The 16,112-nt window shown below is 40.8% G+C and overlaps 2 protein-coding genes across 4 annotated transcripts; one reads left to right on the top strand and one right to left on the bottom strand.

Annotated features, from left to right (window-relative positions):
• Positions 1–205: 205 nt before the first annotated feature.
• LOC126378829 (syndetin) lies at positions 206–5,719 on the top strand. Its single transcript, XM_050027257.1, has 4 exons — positions 206–461; positions 1,170–1,271; positions 1,520–1,660; positions 2,037–5,719. The coding sequence occupies exons 2-4, from the start codon at positions 1,179–1,181 to the stop codon at positions 4,512–4,514; spliced, it is 2,712 nt and encodes a 903-aa protein (XP_049883214.1). The 5' UTR covers positions 206–461; positions 1,170–1,178; the 3' UTR covers positions 4,515–5,719.
• LOC126378929 (uncharacterized) lies at positions 5,639–13,604 on the bottom strand. 3 transcript variants are annotated; one of them, XM_050027462.1, is made up of 9 exons: positions 13,516–13,604; positions 12,577–12,676; positions 11,803–11,990; positions 11,053–11,189; positions 9,911–10,056; positions 9,315–9,433; positions 8,204–8,338; positions 7,364–7,528; positions 5,639–6,506 (listed from the first exon to the last, which is right to left on the bottom strand). In XM_050027462.1, exons 2-9 carry the CDS (start codon positions 12,641–12,643, stop codon positions 6,267–6,269), a joined length of 1,197 nt encoding a protein of 398 aa, XP_049883419.1. In that variant the 5' UTR covers positions 12,644–12,676; positions 13,516–13,604; the 3' UTR covers positions 5,639–6,266. The 3 variants fall into 3 exon arrangements, with proteins under 3 accessions (XP_049883419.1, XP_049883420.1, XP_049883418.1); XM_050027463.1 differs by lacking the exon at positions 13,516–13,604 and adding an exon at positions 13,338–13,444; XM_050027461.1 differs by lacking the exon at positions 13,516–13,604 and having other exon boundaries at positions 12,577–12,689.
• Between the last annotated feature and the right edge of the window lie 2,508 nt (positions 13,605–16,112).

Below are 16,112 nucleotides of genomic sequence, written 5' to 3' on the forward strand. Positions count from 1 at the left end.
CTTTTCGGCGGATAAGAAAATGACAGGTATAACTTAAAGTAAAATTAAGAGATGTCTGCAGGAATCGGGGCCATTATTTTCCTAATTATTAAATAGTTTTAAATGTCTGTGTAAATAAGCAATTTCATTATTTTTCTTTTTAAGTTTATTTAATTTATCATTAGACTTTATAAAACGTGAAACGAACAGTCCCTTTCGTGTACTTTTCCCGTTGTACGATGAGCGCTTAACTATTTTCATTTTATCATTAAAACTTGCAATAAAAACCGGAAAATAATCTTTAGATAGGTTTTACTTCTAATAATGTGCAAATTATTACTCTGAGCATAGTGAAAAACGTCAATATTTGTGAAATATTACCTAATAAGTGCGGTGTCGTCGAGCTGTCATATTTAATGATACAGAATAAACACGTCTGAAAGTGTTATTGTAAATAATTCAGCTTCGTTCTCCGCGTACTGGTCAGTATTTATCATAAGTCTTATCACATTTACATAACAATGGGGTATTTCCGTTGTTAGCCTATTATTATGTTCATTATAACCATCTTTTATATCCAAAAAAACATTACATTCTGGTTTTCCTTTACAATATCCTTATAAGTCATTTAATCATCCCTGCGGCCGGCACGTGTTATTAACGTTTTTAATAAGCTAAGTAGGTATTTTTCTTTTTAATTTTTTACCTGTAGTATAGTTGTTTATAATATTGATTATACATTGTTTTAAGTTGACGCGGTTATTATCATAATTAAAACACATAATAACGGTCATCCCGTGATCATGGCACTTGCAACAGTGTCGAAATATCGGGAGACTCATATCCCTGATTTAAATGCGGTAAGAACCCATTATTATGTGTTTTAATTATAATATTGATTGTTCTTGCAATAGATGGTGGGTGTGCCTTGAATGTGTTATAACTCTCCTCGAAAGGATGTACAAATGTTTAACCTCTCATCTGCCGGAACGCGGATCTCGACCAGACACAATGTAAAATCTATTGTGTCTGGTATCTCGGCAGATGAGAGGTTAAAGCATAGGTACTGTACTGAATAGTACAGTTTATGTACGATTTTTTGATATACATTTTGCCTGGACTCATTACAATACTCCCGTCATTTTGACTCTCATGATAAATGGTATTGTAAATGTTTTATGGACTTCCAGCTGTCCACGATGTTGGGAGAGGACGGCGTGGAGAACAGACACGGTCCTCCAGGAGTGAACTCCCGGTCTCTCAGTGTGGCACACTCTGCTGCTGATCTTGAGGTAAATAATGTAAACTGTACGCTTTGCATGGATGGGATATGAAGGATTCACGTTATTGTATATGCGCATCTGTGTGTGTGACGTCTGACGCCCATACAATTGAAGCTAAAGTTAGAGTGAGAGGGGGTGAGGTGACCTAGCGCACCTGGCGGGGAGGGGAGAGTTGCCGTTCTACATGTAGTGTTAATCCTTAGTCTATGGCAAGAGGTTAATGTTAAATAAGAATACATTTTGTGTTAATTCATTAGGTCCTCAGAGAAATAGAGAATGTCTACTTCTCATCACCGTCGGATTTCGACGCTGGTCGGCATGTGTTGCTGAACGCACCAGTCCCGCCCACTCCGGAGGCCATCGAGCAGGTGTTTGCCAAGCTTAAGAGGCAGCAACAGGTGAGCACCGCCATCATTGATATAAGTACCGTAGATGAAGCCATGTCTACGGTAACTTATACGTCATAAAAAAAAAGAGGAAAACTTGACACCATTTTAACTATACATTCATAAGCTGCATTCAAATGTCACGAATCAATTTTAAGTGCAATTTTTATATTAAAGTGGAAAAGTAGAGTACAAACCGGGGCAGGGGGTTATAGTGTGGGAAAAGTGGGATAGTGGGGAGAAAGTACGATTGTGGGGGAAAAGTGGCATAGTGGGGGAACAGTGAGGGAATGGGGGGGGGGGGTTAAACTATCGGCAGTGGCCTATCGATAGGTAACTCCACTCCACTTCCTCTGCGAGACATAATTAACTAGACCTATCTTTACAGGTAGTGTCAGGCAAAGCCCTGCACCTGATCTCCCAACAGCGCGACAACTGCGATCGCGAGTTCGCCGAGATCCAGAACATTCGAGAACAGCTCTCCTTAACCCTAGACACCTGTAGGAAAGCCAGAGACGATCTCCGAACCGCTTCCAACCATCTAACTGTATCCACTTTTGTCATACTTGCTAATTTCCGAAAGAGACAGATAATACGACAAGTTCTGAAGTCCCTTGAGCTACTCAGGAGTCTCCGAAGCGTCGAGAAAGACGTAGCTGAGTTGCTTAGTCGAAAGGAATATTTCGAAGCGATAGACCTTATACTCAAAAGTAGGAAGGCAGCGGCGAATCACAGAGAATATACCTGCATTTCTGACTTGGCAAATCGTCTGCAAGACACTCTTGATATGACAGAAGAGAAATTAGATTCAGTGTTAGCAAGTATATGTTACAATTTCGATGAAAACACTTTCAGGAAGTTGCGGAAGGCATACGCCTTGTTAGGTAAAACTCAGTCCGCTATGGAACAATTGCATATGCATTATTCATCGGCTGTGAATGAAGCGTCAGTTAAAGCTATAGGGAATTTCGTCGAAGTATCCATTGAAATGAAGTTTAACGAAATGTGTCAAGCCGTACCGACGACCAAAGCACCCATTTGTCTCCTCAATCTGTGTGAAAATCTATTTTTTATCATGAAAAGTTATTATTTGCTAGTGAATTGGCATACAAGGCACGACGAAGAGGAAATATTGCCAAGTTCTAATAACGTTTTAGATATAGAAATGAATGTTAGTCGTGAGTATATTAGGCAGAAATTGAAAACAGGACTGGTTAGACTCTGGCATGACGTTCAGGGGAAAGTGTCTACTTTTTTGAAGAGCTCAGGCTTGGAGGAATATCCTTTCGAAAAGTTCATACAAATGTTAGGCATTCTGAGGAAACTGACGCAGGTAGCTGAGGTGTTTTGCGGCGACAAATCGGATATTCTACAAGACTTTATCAAAACTCAAAGCGTTTCGTACATAAAGAACTATCACAGAGGTCGGATGGAGGAACTGAAGTTGTTTTTGGAAAACGAGGGCTGGGAGCAATGCCCTGTCAAATCTACCTTCAATTTGTTAAACTTGCAAGAATTCAAACAGTTCAAGAAACATCTTAATCCGTCAAAATCAGAGGCATCCGTGATCAAAAGCCAATCGGACGGCGCATCGTCAATTTCCCAAGACGACAGCATGTATATCAACAAATATTTCAACGTTAAAACTAAAATTACGCCTTTTGAAATGTTTAGGAATGAAAACATAACCAACGATGATATTTTTGGTTTGGAAACAGAATTGGAACCGAGTGACGAATCTGACGACGACCCTGACGAGTTAAAGCGAGAATTTGTCGATGAAAACGCGGATAAATTGAACGAGAGCCCTTCAAAAATCAAAGACAGTGTCATAGTTACGAACACGACACTTTCCGTCCTAAGAAATTGCGGCCAATATTTACAAATATGCAGGTATCTACCGCAAATCTCTTTGGAAGTTGTCATGCTGATGAATCAGCTGTTCGACTATTACTTTTACACCGTACACCTGTTTTTTACTGCGGATTTAGAAGTGGCCTCAACAACATTGTACAGTTCAAAACTGAACGCGGTTTTAAAAAGAATTAGCAACAATATAGACACAACTTCAAACATAGGCGACGTTGACTCCAAGACATTCATATGTCCTGAGTTACCGATGCATTTAGACTTGAAATCTGAAGACAACCTTCACGGGCTCTCAGAACGCATAGTCGGTGTTGAAAGCGTAATATTCCTAGCGAAACAATTTGAATTCCTACAGCCGTACTTAGAATCGATAGTCGCGTCACACCAGAAATTAATTCTAGAGCATTTCAGAGACAATACTTTAGCTGTGGTTGTAGATTTGAGAATGCCAGTGTATATGTGTTCGGCGGCAAAAGCTGTCGACGCGAGAACAGCCTTAATAGCAATGTCACAAGTCAGATGGGATGTTAAGAGCGTAGCCGTCGAACACAGTCCATACGTCGACATGATAACCCGAAAAATCCAAGTGTTCGCTTTACGCCTCGAAAATATATCCAGCAAAGTGTCTTTGAACTTGGAAGTGTTAAACTCAGTATGGGCTATGGTATCGAAATTCACCGTCCATCTTTTAGTAGAGGGGTTTTCAAATGCTACAAAGTGTTCGAATGCTGGAAGAGGCCTAATGCAGTTGGATTACAGACAATTATTCGTCAAGTTAGAAAAGATATCCGGCTTAAAACCAGTGCCATATCAAGACTATGTCGATAGGTATGTGAAGGCGTACTATTTGCCAAGGAAAGGGTTAGAAGAGTTCATAATGGAGAGGACAGAGTATTCGAATAAGCATTTGCAGGCGTTAGTCACTTGTGCCTGCGAGAATAAAAGAGATAGGCAAGCGTTGTCAGCTATTCTTGAAACCAGAGACATTACAGCATAATCATAATGGTTTTCTTTCTCTATAAGGTAAGGCGTGGGATAACCTTCCTGACAAAAACCCTCTAACACAAAATTATGTCATAAATGTAATAGGCGTTATATTAGCGCTAATTCCTGTAGACACCGCAAGTAATTTTATTTTAAATTATACCTGTCATTTTCTTATCCGCCGATAAGGAAAGGGACGGGTAATCTACAGGCATATTATAGAAATTTAAAAACCCATCCAAAATTTTATATTGGCCAATAACCTGACAAAATTAAGTTGACAGTCAATCGGGTTGCATTGCATGTGAGCGAGTGCCTATTTTATTCGCGCGGATTATTCATTCATACACTCATTCACTTTAAAATTAACAGTTGTCATGGTTGCCACAATCGGCACCATTTTTTTAATTGCTTTTTAAGGTCTATTCTCCGAAGAAGGTCTATTTGGGATTAAAAATAGGAAGTCCCATACAGGTACAAAAGTGCTATATAAAATGCTAAGCTTTAAAAAAATATGATCTGACTCCGAATTGCTTGTTAAATGTACTTAAAGTATTTTTCTATGAAATAGTTTTATTTTTATTTCAGCTAGCTTAATAAGTACCTATATAAAATCGAATTATCTTGAAAAGTTTGAATTTAGAAGGAATGTAGAAAACGAGGGATTTTCCAGGCTACGTTCCCCAAAAACTAAAGATGGCGGCGATGGCGGTATATATTTGCCTTCGTTTAATCTACCACTCATAACTCCGGCAGTCTATGTCCGACCGTCGCACAGAGCGGACGTGTGGAGGTGTGTTGGCGAGACAGGTACAGAAATAACTACAAAATACAGGATATTTCAGTTAGTTTATGTTTATTTCCGTTCAAGGTGTACCACATAGAAATCCGCCTTCGTATCCGCTGTGTAGTCATGAGAAATGTAATGTACTCTTTAGGACTCTGTCGCACTAACATATTTGACATTTAGTGAGACTTCCAGTTGAATTTGTCAAAAAAGTTAATGTGACATGGTACCAAAGTGTATACATATTAATGCTCGTGACCGTAGATTGATTTTTATTATTTATTATTAGTTGTTAGTCGTTGTACAGAAGGTATCTCTAAACCATATAATCTCGAATAAAAAGACATTAGTTTAGGCAAAAATTTATTGAAAATAAATTGTAATAATTATATCAAATGTTGTTAAAATGAGTTAAAAAAATAAAATATATGATGTATAAACTTTCTTTTAATTGCACTATTTAGAAAACAACTACTAAAAGTTGTTGACCACCTTAACCATCAAACTATGTCCCAGGTTCAGACCCAGGTTGGGCTTATTTTAGGGAACGATGATTTTTAGAATTGGGGCCTAGGTGTGACGGTAGTCTCAATAATCTATACCTACTTAATACTAGTTTTAAGGGATTAAAACTGGCTAGGGTCCCAACAACCGACGCGACGATAAGTTAGGACTCGACACAATGATAAAAACTGCCTATTTCTGCCATCAGGTGTCGCTACTGTTGAGTGTTCTTACCTCTCTTACACAGACTTTTGACAGTTCGTCATACTACTGGAGTAAACAAACATTGTTTTGGTTATATTTTTACACTATAATCCTTTTGGATCCATGTCGGAACCCAATTTTTCACGAAAAAATTATATGACAGTTCGCCACCAAACTTGGCACATTTTGATATTCACCCTTGTAGAGAACTGACAAAATTTATGAACACTTAACAATGATGCCGCCTACGCTTTTAGTTAACCTCTGTTTCTAATAGAAGTCCCCAATAACCTTCAACTTGGGCAGAAAGTCGACTTTTTCAACAAATTCTTCATAATTACAACAAAAGCTGTGCGTATCGTCCGCCCGCCATTTTAACCACGAGTAGTTACGATCTCCCTCACAGATGTCGCTGCAAAACGTCAAACGGTCATTGACCGTGCGGTTGTAAAATGATGAGTTGATGGTTACGAACGCTGCGGCGGTTTTCCTTAATGGGTCGTAGGCCAACTGGAATTAATATTTATGTGCTTTTAGCAATTCTTCATATTATGTAAACGTATCTGGGGGGTTAAAATGGCCACGAAGCAATTCATCTAAGAAAGCAATGTTGCAATTTGACATTTGCGCATATAAAAGTAAGTGCGCAATGCAAACAAATGTCAAATTGCAACGTTGCTTTCTTAGATGTGACCATTTTAACCCCCCCAGTACTTATTCTAAATTATAGTTTTAGTCTATTTGGGTTCAGTAGTTAAGGTCCAATCTGTGAGACACTATTTATTAATTAATAAAATTCGCGCACACGCATCCGATATATAAAAAACAATACCACAGAGAGAGAGATAGAGCACAGACAAAATATATGGCCGCGCACAGCGCATACAGACAAAAGATAATTGTTAAGGTTCTGGTGAAACAAACCATAAAGTAGAGCAAATGTTATCTAAGAGATTACACACACTGACATGACATAATTATAAAATAAAGGATATGCGCGGCGGAAATAACTACTGGCGGAAACGACAGGGCAGGGTGCCTCTGGTCGCCCTGAGGGGACGTTCCAAAGAGGTGTCACTCACTATATAGTTTAAATATGTACAGGTGGTGAGCCGTATCGCCGTCTATAATGGTCGAGCCAACTGTGTTAGTGAAAACTGCACTTAGGATAAATTAATAACTCTTTGGTGCAAGTCCGGTTCGAGGATTAATATGTATACACTTTGGGACCATGTCACATTAACTTTTTTGACAAATTGAACTGTAAGTCTCACTAAATGTCAAATATGTTTGTGCGACAGAGTCCTAAAGTGGTTACATTATATTGCTCATGACTGTACCATAGGACCACAGATTCATGTTTTTACCTTGTAAAAGTACATTGGTACAGGTACAATTCCGTTGTTATTCGCGTCTGTAGTCAGATAGACCTCTGTGGAGGCTCCCCTGCTGTCATCCAGTGGTAGGACTCCAAATGTGCCCGTGAAGAGGGTTATGGTCCTGTTGAGGGTCTGGACGCGACGGCGAAGGCCCTGGGGGAGGATGGAGAGGAACTGGGTAAACAACTGTTTCCAACATCATCATCAGCCCATTAACGTCCCCACTGCTGGGGCACGGGCCTTCCCATTGGATGGATAGCGAGATCGGGCCTTAACCATCGCGCGGGCCCAGTGAGGATTGATGGTTATTAACGACTGCTAATGCAGCCGGGACCAACGGCTTAACGTGCCTTCCGAAGCACGGAGGAGCTCGAGATGAAAACTTTTTTTTGGACACCCATCCTATGATCGGCCTTTGCGAAAGTTGCTTAACTTCAACAATCGCAGACCGAGCGCTTTTACCGCTGCGCCACCGAGCTCCTCCAAGATGCTCGGAGATAATAAATTAATACTAACGAGTTTTCATCTCAGGTGATCACTACAGGGTGATCCTAACCAAACTAAGGATCACAAAGTGTTTTTTTGTGATATGCCCCCACCGGGATTCGAACTCGGGACCTTCGGATCGTGAGCCCAACGCTCAACCACTGGACCACGGAGGCCGTTATGTCCTTACATAATATAAACAGCCTATATACGTCCCACTGCTGGGCACAGGCCTCCCCTCAATCAACCGGAGGGGGTATGGAGCATAGCCGTAATGTCCTATTTTTTTTTTATAACGGGCACATTCCCATTTTGGGAACATTGGCACATTATTAAACTCACATCTTCCAGGGCGGCCCAGTCTCCAGCGTTCCCGCGCATCCATTGCGGCGCGGTGTTCACGTAGTGGAAAGTGGCTCGCTGCTCCGCGCGCATTGGAAAGTCTGCCCGAGGAGCTAGATGACCGCGAGTTAGGAACTGAAAAAAAGACGTTTTCATTATTTAATTATGCACATATTCAAACATTAATATACATATTAAAACCATACAGGGTGTTAGTGACATCGTAACGAAAATTTTGAGGGGTGATTGAGGCCATGATTCTGAGTTAATATCAAGTGGAATTTTCCGTCGCAAAAGTATGGAAATGAAAATAATTAAAAAAAAAAACACAAAAAGAAATATAAATATTCAGACTGAAAATTCCACTTGATATCAACTCAGAATCATGGTCTGAACCATCCCCCTTAGTATTCGTTACGGTATCAACACCCATACCTACTTGTATGGCTACTGTATGAAGTTGTACGGGGTGTAAGTGACATCGTAACGAATACTGAGAGGGATGATTCAGCTGATTATTCTGAGTTAATATCAAGTGGAATTTTCCATCGCAAACGTATAGAATTGAAAATAATTCAAAAAAACTAAAAAAATATCATGAATTTTGCGACGAAAAATTCCACTTGATATTAACTCGGAATCATGGTCTGAATCATCCCCCTCAGTATTCGTTACGATGTCACTAACACCCTGTATAATATGTCGTAGCCAGATCGTTAAATTGATCATTTCATGATGTGGTCGACCATTTCAATGGCCAACTTAAGTTGACCATGTCGTTGAAACGTCAACGTTTAATGATACAGCAATCAACGTTTGGCCATATCGTTAATGTAGGCGGTGTCCATGCTATGTGGTGTAATAAAAATGCGAATAGTCGATTAATTTCTTAGGTTCAAGATTATGTACCTATTCGATATGGAAAATTGAACAATAACATTGATTCATCGATTATAATGTCAATCAAGTTTTAAATATAATCGACACCAGCGCCGCTATCGGTGGATAATGTTACCTACTAGTTTTACGATATGACTGCCAACGTTTGGCCATATCATGAAGTAACCATGCATTTAGTTGCTCATATCGTTTAACGTTTTCGGGTATTCACCTGATTCTTGGTGATATATTTCTTGTCCATGTCCGCTCCAAGCACTTCATTTAACCGCTCTTTCTGGTATTTGTTCTTGTACAACTGGGACATGCGCACTTTACCGAAGAGACCTCCTTCTGTTGACAATATAATATTATGCATCATATAAATTCGTCGCTAAAGCCGTGGTAGCCCAGTTGGTAGAACGCTTGCCTCTTACTTTGAGGTCGTAGGTTCGAACCAATAATTGTCGAATTAGTTTTCGTGCTCAGCGGTGAAGGAAAACGTCGTGAGGAAAGCCACATTCCTGAGCACTGCATTTTCGGAGTATGTAACCTAAACTATTGGGCTGGTTTCTTCTTCGCGGGTTGGAAGATCAAACAGACAGTTGCTTCTGTAAAAAATCGGACCTGTTAAATCTTTAGGTTAGGTAAGCGGACCCTGTGAAAACACTTTAAGACCTCCAATTGGGCGCGAACTGCTTAGGGCCTCGTCTGAGAGGTTATCGACCCTAGTGGGTCGATAGCGCTGAATGAGGGTAATCGTCGACCACGCCAGCGGGGTCGGTATCGGGATACTGAAGCGTATGAAGGCAGCGTGTTTGGGTAACTTACCAATGAACTGCGACCTGTTACCCCCGCTCTGGGTGGACTTTGTTCTGGGTGTCAACTGGTGCTTGACATAAAGCGTGTGGATTAAGCCAGGGTCGAAACATGCTTCGTACAGTGAGTGGAACGTATTCTTGATTCGGTAGCCCACTCTGAAACACGAGCAGTATTTATTCTCTTGTCCTTTTCCCACTCCAGGTGCGGTCGGCACAACATGCATTCCTCTTCCAAAATTCAAAAATAATTATTTTTCAAAATTGGCTTACATAGTCAGCGCTTTTTGAACGTCAAATTCGCATAATTCTCAATAATAAAATTCGCGTCCTTTGAATGTTGGAGATACCAATTGAATGGTAACACTTACGTCATCAATGGGCTAGCAATGGCGGCTTGTCATAGGATTGAGCATACCTGGTCTTCTTTAGTGTTGCCGAAAAATCGATAGTCTTACTATCGATAGTAAACAGCCAAAATCATCTACCCAACCGATAGGCCTATCGATAGTATCGATACTATCGATAGCTCTTTTTTGGCGATACTATTGCTAAGCAACGATAGTATCGATAGTTAAAAGATGAAAAACTATCGATAGTATCGATACTATCGATAGTATCGATAGTTGAAAAACAAAAAAACTATCAATACTATCGATAGTATCGCTCTTCGATATTGCGCAAGCTATCGATACTATCGTTTTTTGGTAAACTATCGATAGCTCGATCGAAAACTATCGATAGGGCACTATCGAGCCGCAACACTAGTCTTCTTATACCATGCACTGGACCACAGAGGTCGCTCGACCATTATAGACGACGATACGGCTCACCAACACGTTAGTCTGGCAGAAAGCTCGGCGAGGTGTGGATACTTAGTTCAGCTTATTATAAGATTAATGATTAAGTACCTAAATGATAAAAATGTCTGGTATTGAATGTGTTCCTCTAGTTATTAAATAACTTGTAATGTACCCTCATTGATTTAAAAGATGTGTTGCTGTTGCAGTTTCTTGTCATTTCTTCTCCTCAGCCATAACACCTTGCGAAATGACGTAAATTCAAAAATGTTACATTGACCTTTAACAAGTTTATCCATGATAATTACGTTGAATAAATGATTCTGATTCTGCTTGCTATGATAGAGTTACGTACCTATACAGTTTGTTCCTTCCCACACAGGTCTGCACCTCCTCCGATGAGAACCAGGGTGGTCCGTTGCACGTGATGTTAGCGAAGAGGCCCTGCCAAGGACCCACGCGAAACGTCTTATCTGACACGCAATGAGCTAGCTGGAAAGATTACAATAATCACAATACCACAATTAAGTTTCTTGATGAGACATACATACATACATAAACAGCCTATATACGCCCCACTGCTGGGCACAGGCCTCCCCTCAATCAACCGGAGGGGGTATGGAGCATACTCCTACACGCTGCTCCACTGTGGGTTAGTTGAGGTGTTTTTTACGGCTAATAGCCGGGACCAACGGCTTAACGTGCCCTCCGCAGCACGGAATCATTTTACTTTTTCGAACAATCAGGTGTTTCAAACCTGAAAAGTCCTTACCAAACAAAGGACAGTCTCACAAAGTGATTTAGACAATGTCCCCATCGGGAATCGAACCCGGACTTCCAGATCGTGAGCCTAACGCTCTAACCACTAGACCATGGAGGCTTGATGAGACATTTGGCATTAACTACTTGGCCGGACAAATGGGGGAAGGAGGGGGAGGTAATTATCTCATGACAAAAAAGTTAATGTGACATGGTACCAAAGTGTATACATATTAATGCTCGTGACCGTTCATGTTGAGCGTTGCTAATTGCGTGTTAATTGTTGCCCAGTGGATACGAGACTTAATTTTGTGTGCTCATAATATAGGCATCAATGGAGACTTACCACATCCTGCTGCTCAGTAGTATCATTCCCCAAGACAATATAACGCCTGTCTCCCGGACAAGCGACTGTTACCCCCGCGCCGCGCCGCACGATGACGTCACCACGCGAGTTTGGCGCCAAAAATCCGCCATCTTGTAAATACACCGGAGACGGATGTCCGAAGTCCTTGCTTGTTGATAGATGGCAGTCTGAAATAAAAAGAGTGTTACCAAAGAGATTTTATTTATTTTTTGGTTAAACTTGCCCCGTGAAGGGTTACCAAAGAGAATATACTCAATTCACTACGTTTTATTTTGCCATAATACCAGCGTCGTGGTTCACGCCGCGACTTGTGCTGTATCTTTATCTCAGGACGTCCACCACCACCTTATGATCATTTAGTAATGATTTGTATAATATATGTGACAAGTAATAGTAATTAAATAAATTAGTCAGTAATTCAATTAATTTGCAATAATAAAGTTTACGTCCTTGCAATGTTGTAAATTTAATGGTAACACAGTAATAACTCTACGTCATCAAAGGGCTAGCAATGGCGGCTTGTCATAGGATTAAGCATACCTGCCGGGTCTGCATGACAACTGTGCATGATAAGTATAATATTGAGCGCTTCGACAAATAGCCGTTTGACGTCCATCTACGTAGATAGCAATCGTATCGTTTATTGGTCCAAGCGCCCGATATAATTCGCGCCACGCGCGGCGCGGTTGTCATGCAAACCCGGCTGGTTATTGTTATAAGTAAGTGCGATGGATTTGTTATATGTTTACTTACTGCATTCGACTTCTCTGGGCACTGTGAAAGTCGCTAACAGCACCAAAACACATTTCAACACTTCCATAATTTAATTTTATCACAATAATCGCCCCGATTCCTGCAGACACCTCCTAATTTTACTTTAAGTTATACCTGTCATTTTCTTACCCGCCGAAAAGGAAAGGGACGGATGATTGGACAACTGTTAATTTTAGGAAGAATAGGTCAATAAATGGCTGGTATGCAATCCGTTTGACGTGCTGTCCACATAACTCTGTCGGGTTATTAGCCAATGAACCTAAAATTTTTACAGGGTTGGTTTAGATTTGTGCTTAAAACAGACGTGTGTTCCGTAAATTTTATGCTTGTCGATTACCCGTCCCTTTCCTTTTCGGCGGATAAGAAAATGACAGATATAACTTAAAATAAAATTAGATTAGAATTAGAAACAATATTAAATATCACTAAAATATTAATTAGGTATTTAAACCACTGTTATATATTTATCACAATACGCCCCCTAACCTATAATAAAAGTAAGTAATTTGATCCGGTTATTAAGTGATGCAACTACGACCGAATATACTGCGGTATATAATAGTGTTCCGGGCGGGAAATTAAAAATAAAGCAGCAGTAGCCAGTGGCGTGTCGAAGAACAAAAGAAGAATATTGCAATAACAAAAGGCAAAGATCTTTGTTTGTACGGACGTCGATACCTGCACAATATTATATTCACAATAAACTAATGATCTGTGCTATATAAACAAGGTGTATGTACCTATTAAGTAAAGCACTCCAAAAATATATTATCTATCACGCACAATAAACAGTAAAAAATATTTAAAATTTATTCGCACGAATTTTATTTTTATTTTATTTTAAAAATATACTGTAACAAAGGTGACTCTAAGTAGGTCACGGAACACTAACAAAATGCCACAATAAACACTAAAAACCTTTTTTTTAACACGAATTTAATTTATTGAAATTTATTTTTATTATATTTTATAACTGTTTTTTAAACTACATGACTGCATGGCGGCCGTGTTTTAACTGTGTTTGCAACGGGGCTCAACCTACGTAAAAACAAAAGATCGATACCGCGTTACCATTTGTTTGGAAGTCATTCGATAGTCGCGCGAACGAATTTTTGTAACTGAAGTCTGAGACTATGGGTGATTAACATCTTCTTCTATAGTGTGGGTTATGAGGTGGAGTACCAACCTCATCAACCCTGGTGTCAGGGTTACTATTGAGCCGCCAAAGGTCCCTGACATGGCTCATGTAACGACTACGCCAACGGCTTAACGTGCCTTCCGAAGCATGAGAGAACTATGAATACTATGTTCTTAGCGAGAATACATGAAGTCAGGATCGTAATAGGTGGAATTCCGCGGTCACTGCCTCATCATTATCATCAATTAAAGAGCCACGCTCTTGTCGGTGCAGCATTTTCCATGCTACTTTTTTAGGGAAAAATAGGACAGTGGTTTCCCTCTTGCCTTCCGCCCCGCAGGACTCTGTCTGACGCGAATGGGATGGCGCCCAGAGTAGTCTATTACAAAGCCATACTAGAGCCGGAAGACAGGGGTCTTTGCCTACCCCAAAGGAAATAGACTTTCTTACACGTATTGTATGTGAATCGCCTTAATCATTTATGTGGTCTAGGTATGTTCCTGTTCGAAACACACGTGTGGGAAAAACAGACATGACTAATTAAGTGCTTTCCGGTATGAGGAAGCTAGTAGGCATTTTCATCACACATATTAAGCATAGAATCTGTCATGTGTATGTGTGTGTGTGTGTGTGGTATCATGTGTATCGTGTGTGTATCATCACACAACATATGAACTAAGGCTGTTACTGAATGGTGGCCAAGGGATGGTAGGCTATATCGAAGCAGACCACGAGCCCGGTGGTCGGATGATATTGTGAGGTATCTATGCCGGAAAGCAATGGATGAGACTTGCACAGGACCGGAAAGGATGGCTAGAAAGAGAGGAGGCCTATTGTGTGGGTGGTGAGGTGGAGTACCAACCTCATCAACCCACCAGATTTGTTATTGAGTCGCCAAAGGCCCCTGATATGGCTCATGTGACGACTACATACTTACATCAGTAAGTAGTAACCGGGATCAACAGCTTAACGTGCCTTCCGAAGTACGGATCATCTTACTTTCGGACAATCAGGTGATCACCCAGTAATGTCCTAACCAAACTAGGGATCACAAAGTGATTTGTCCCCACCGGGATTCGAACCCGGGACCTGCGGATCGTGAGCTCAACGCTCAACTACTGGACCACAGAGGCCGTTACATCATCACATAGTGGTAGTAAAGTATACCTACGCAACTAAAACTATTTTTTTTGACGTGACTTATTGTAGATTTGCCGCAGATGGCATTAACTACTTGGCCGGACAAATGGGGAGCGCTGAAGGCTCTCACCCGTACAACGTTTAAGACAACAGCCTGAGTGTGCCCAGTTGGGCGCGAACCTCGGCTCAGGGCGTCGTCTGAGAGGAAAAATATTTGAAAGAATTAATCGATCCTAGTGGGTCGATAGCGTTAAGCGCCGAATGAGGGAAATCGTCGCGGATGGGGTCGATATCGGAGTCTTGAAGTAAGTATTTGTTTTCGCGAGCTGATTGGCCTTTATAGGTAGAGTAATCGAGTCGTTAGGATCGTGTATAAAGTCCTTCGGGCGCATGAGGGAAAACATCGACCACGCCGGCGGGGTCGGTATAGGGGGCCCTGAAGTGTTTGGTATCGCGAGCTGATTGGCTGCCTCTATGGTTAGAGTAATACGCAAACTAGCACATAAAATAATGATTGATGAATCACTAAAGACGAGGAAGGAAGGAACAGTAACATTTATTTATTTATAAAGGTCAATGTAACATTACAGTGTGACCTAATGCTCTGTATGACAAGAAAACAATATAATTATTTTTTACATACATACATACATAAACTCACGCCCGTAATCCCTAATGGGGTGAGCAGAGCCTCAAGGAATCAAAGACAACTTGCAGCCACTGTTGATACGAAGTCCCAACGCACGAAGACACGAAGAACGAAAGAGAGAGAGAGTACGAGTGTCGAAGTTTTTTTTTGACGTGACTTATTATAGGTAGATTTGCCGCAGATGGCATTAACTACTTGGCCGGACAAATGGGGAGCGCTGAAGACTCTCACTCGGTAACAATATTAAAGCTAATATACACAAAGACGAAAAAGCATATGACATTGGAGTTCTTTAAAGGGCAAGTTAAGGTGCATTTCCTCTTCATCTTCATTATCTCTATCTACTCCTGTTCTTCCATAGTAATAATATAACATAAACAGCCTATATACGTCCCACTGCTGGGCACAGGCCTCCCCTCAATCAACCGGAGGGGGTATGGAGCATACTCCACCACGCTGCTCCAATGCGGGTTGGTGGAGGTGTTTTTACGGCTAATAGCTGGGACCAACGTCTTAACGTGCCCTCCGAAGCACGGAATAATATAATAATAATAATAAAGATCTTTTTATTTGTTCTCCACAATGTAC

The sequence above is a fragment of the Pectinophora gossypiella genome, chromosome 27 (genome assembly GCF_024362695.1).
Source record: "Pectinophora gossypiella chromosome 27, ilPecGoss1.1, whole genome shotgun sequence".
NCBI classification, from domain to species: Eukaryota; Metazoa; Arthropoda; class Insecta; order Lepidoptera; family Gelechiidae; genus Pectinophora; species Pectinophora gossypiella.

Bases quoted from the DNA above. Each gene is read 5' to 3' on its own strand.
- LOC126378829 (XM_050027257.1), top strand. From the start codon at position 1,179: ATGTTGGGAGAGGACGGCGTGGAGAACAGACACGGTCCTCCAGGAGTG. The intron at 1,272-1,519 runs GTAAATAATGTA...TTAATTCATTAG, and splicing joins ACTCTGCTGCTGATCTTGAG to GTCCTCAGAGAAATAGAGAA. The intron at 1,661-2,036 runs GTGAGCACCGCC...CTATCTTTACAG, and splicing joins AGCTTAAGAGGCAGCAACAG to GTAGTGTCAGGCAAAGCCCT.
- LOC126378929 (XM_050027462.1), bottom strand. From the start codon at position 12,643: ATGGAAGTGTTGAAATGTGTTTTGGTGCTGTTAGCGACTTTCACAGTG. The intron at 10,057-11,052 runs GTACGTAACTCT...CTCGTGTTTCAG, and splicing joins GGAAGGAACAAACTGTATAG to AGTGGGCTACCGAATCAAGA. The intron at 9,434-9,910 runs GTAAGTTACCCA...TATTGTCAACAG, and splicing joins TAACAGGTCGCAGTTCATTG to AAGGAGGTCTCTTCGGTAAA.